The sequence below is a fragment of the Nicotiana tabacum genome, chromosome 17 (genome assembly GCF_000715075.1).
Source record: "Nicotiana tabacum cultivar K326 chromosome 17, ASM71507v2, whole genome shotgun sequence".
NCBI lineage: Eukaryota > Viridiplantae > Streptophyta > Magnoliopsida > Solanales > Solanaceae > Nicotiana > Nicotiana tabacum.
The window spans coordinates 64,666,462-64,670,028 of NC_134096.1; the positions used below are offsets into that span (position 1 = coordinate 64,666,462).

The following is a 3,567-nucleotide window of genomic DNA, read 5'->3' on the forward strand; positions in this document are numbered from 1 at the left end:
ATTAAATAATAGTATGATTTAGTGGCTAATGAAACTAAAATGAAAAGCATAAAATATCAGTTTGAATTTTAAGTATACAAATGAGAATTAGGTGATTTTCTCTCACGAACACCGTAATCTCGTGGTTTTGAGTAAAATTCTGGATGTGTTCCTTTTTATGCTTCGCACACATACACCAGGTGAAAAAGAAAAATCATTACAGTTTCATTGTTCAATCTAACATTGTTTTTCTTGAGTCAAAATAATATTCAAATTATCTCCAATCTCATTCAACGTAAAAGTTAGCTTTAGTAATAAATTACATGCACGATGCCATAAACTAGGCTACGTACAGCTGCTGAGGCACTGTTGAATTAATCAAAAAAGAATTTCTTTTCCATAACCGAAACAATGATTACAAAACTAGAAATACTCAAAATTGAGAGGGTCTCGATTATGTACAAAAATATACTGTATAGTATCCCGTGGTGGTTATAATATTTTTGAATTCCTGGTAGTTTCTAACAAGCCTGTCCTACCATGCAACCAAGTGCCCCTGCAAACCTTGTAATCCAAGTCACTTGATCTGCTGGGGCTGCCGATATTCCATCGTAAAGATTTTGATGTTTCTTTGACCAATCAGGATCACCAGATTGAACAAAATATGCCCCATTCATGTATAAATCTCCCTCTGATCTCCATGTCCACTGCATCCACACTGATTCTGGAGAGTATTCCCTCTTTGTAATCTGTTTTTGACATACATATATAACCTATAAGATGGGATAATGAAATAATTTGCACCGTATGGCCACTTCTTAAATTTTGTCCCTGTTAGCGCAGTGGGCTAATCTGAACTGAATTCAAACAATGGCATCAAAATAAAGCGCTTCACCAAGGGTGCTTCATAATTAGTATTCCAATTCAAGATCTTTGTTTGAGAGTGAATAATTCCACCACACTCCTTGGTTGTAACTCTTAATTACAAGGGCAGATTTACATCTCAATATATGGGGCACGTGAACCCGTAATCTTTTCGTCAAACTAGATATTTTATGTACATATTTTCTAGAATTGATCTAGTATTATCTGTTGACACTCATGATCCAAAAACGTTAAATGGTGCACTTAGATTGAATAGACTCGAGTAGGGATCAATTCTCACTTTATACTTTATTTTTTCTCCTTTCTTTAGTGGTACAATTCCCACATAATATTTACTTTTTCTCCTTTCTCTAATGGTGCGCTCATGTTATAAAAATCTTAAATCCACCGTGCTCATAAAGGATCAAAGTTTTGAAAATGAACAAATAAACAAACAAATAAAGGAGATAAATTACCTGCTTCTTGAAGATGTCAGGAGGAGCAATGAAACGATTACCCTGGCTAATAATGGTAGGATTTTTACTACCACCAATAGCATACATATTCCAGTGAGTATAGTCATTATTAACAACATGAATGTATCCCCATCTGCACCTCGGCATTCTCTGCACCAATCTCTTTCCAAAATGATTGAATGCTAGTGTAATTTGCATTTGTTGATCTATTGAAGAACTATCACTTGCACCAAACAACATCACCTCATTATGATCTGTGAAATGGCCGTTAGATATGGTGATACCAGTGGATCCTTCAACAGCATCAATAATTCCATCATAGCAATTCCACATCGACACATGATCAATCCAAATATTGGACGCACCAAATATGGAAATGCCATCTCCATCACTCATTGTGCGTAGTCCAATATGGTCCACTGCATCTCTAACCATTCCACCATTTCCTTGGACAATGTCATGAATGTGTAAGCCATGGATAATCACGTTTTTTGTATACTGGATCATGATACCTGTCAAGATATAACATGAATATATAGGTAATAAAAAGTGTATCCTTTCAAACAATTTAAACTTTAAATGTGATAATCCACAATTCAAGTATAATATATACCAGCGCCACCAGAAATGTGAACGTTAGCCCCACGAGCATCGATAGTTTTATCACTCTGCATGATCAACTCCTGGTGTAGCCTAATGGTCATTCCTCTGTCAAATATGATCCACAATGGCTCCTTTTGAATAACAGCATGACGTAGGGTTCCTATTGTATTGCAGACATAATCAATTAAATAAAAATGCACTTTCTCTAATAGTTTAAACTATTAGATGAAGATTATCAGACAATATAATACCTGGTTTTGGGTCGGTATAATCATCTGAAGGATCATTGACGACATAGAACCTGCCGGCCTTTCCGCCAGTGGCCTTGGATCCAAAGCCCATTGCACAATCTGCTAGCTTTTTCCTGTTGTCTGCCCAATTAGGGTCACATCTCCAGCACTTATCAATTGGATTTGTGACCATACAAGGGCCCATGTATTTTTTGGTACCTAGCTCCCTTCTTGTGTCATTCTTTGGTATTACTTCACTTAATTCCTTCATAGCACTGCATGAAGAGGACAAATCTTAGCAGGCATAAGGATCTTTCTTTTGCTTAAACATGAGAGAAAATTTCAGGAGTGGTTGCATGAAAGTTGAACCATAAACAACCCAAGAAATTATATTGAACGTAATTAACTTGATTAATGGTTCAATTTTTCATACTAAATGGCTGAATTGATGTCATCAGATCCACATTCTTGGACTTTTATACGAATATTTGACCGTGTACAAAGTTTAAGAGGAAAAAAAAGAAGATTTTTGTCACATACAAAAAGTACCAATAGAATTTATAATTTTAAATATATCATAATATTTATGTGGTTATAGAAATATGCACGTCATAATTAAGGGCCAAATGGAGAGTTAAAGTTATAAAAAATTTAAATATAGAAGGTGATGCCATACAATATACATAATTATATTTCAGAGAGAAAGAGGAACTTGACATACTCACGGACTTGTTTGTTAAATGCTAACGTGACATTTTCAGGTTCGCTCTCATAAGTTTGGAGAGCAACCTTTCTAGCTTCCTCGGCTCTCCTCCTCCACACTTCGTCGAACTCTCCAATATGAGCCAAGAAACTTGGAATTATTGCGGCAAATATGAAAAATAGAACGAAGAACGAATGCGTAACCTTAGATCCTTTCATTTTTATTTATTAATTAATAGTTTTTTGCTTTTTGTTGTGTTAATGGTGGCCGGTCGGGGTCGAACCGTTGGCTCAGTGGAGGTTCAGACCCTAGCTTGACCAACCACAACTTTTTTTTTTTTTTAATCTCAGTTAAGCCTCTGTCTTAACAGAGAAAAGATAAAATTTTCTTTTGGATTCTGGAAAAATATTGCTTAAATAGGAAGACTTCTCGGGACATTGGACATAGAATTATCGCAAAATGCTCACATCCATTATTTACTGAAGTGAACCACAAACACTAGTTCAGTTTTCAGTTTTCAGTTTTCCTTAGTTACCTCTGGTCCAAAGATGCTGATAAGGCGATGACTGTCAGCTAAAGTTTGAAATTACAACATTTACTAGTAATATTTAGCAAGGGTGTGATTGAAAGATTGAATATCTATTTTCTTTTTCATTTTATGCGACACCATTACTATTTAGAAAGTTTTAAAAAAAGTTCCTTTGACCATTTC

At 35.2% G+C, this 3,567-nt stretch overlaps 1 protein-coding gene across 1 annotated transcript; it reads right to left on the reverse strand.

The window, feature by feature from the left end:
* Nucleotides 1-353: 353 nt before the first annotated feature.
* On the reverse strand, nt 354-3,189 carry LOC107772855 (putative pectate lyase P59). The gene is made up of 5 exons (XM_075233766.1): nt 2,874-3,189; nt 2,174-2,427; nt 1,933-2,082; nt 1,320-1,831; nt 354-728 (listed from the first exon to the last, which is right to left on the reverse strand). Exons 1-5 carry the CDS (start codon nt 3,071-3,073, stop codon nt 501-503), a joined length of 1,344 nt encoding a protein of 447 aa, XP_075089867.1. The 5' UTR covers nt 3,074-3,189; the 3' UTR covers nt 354-500.
* Between the last annotated feature and the right edge of the window lie 378 nt (nt 3,190-3,567).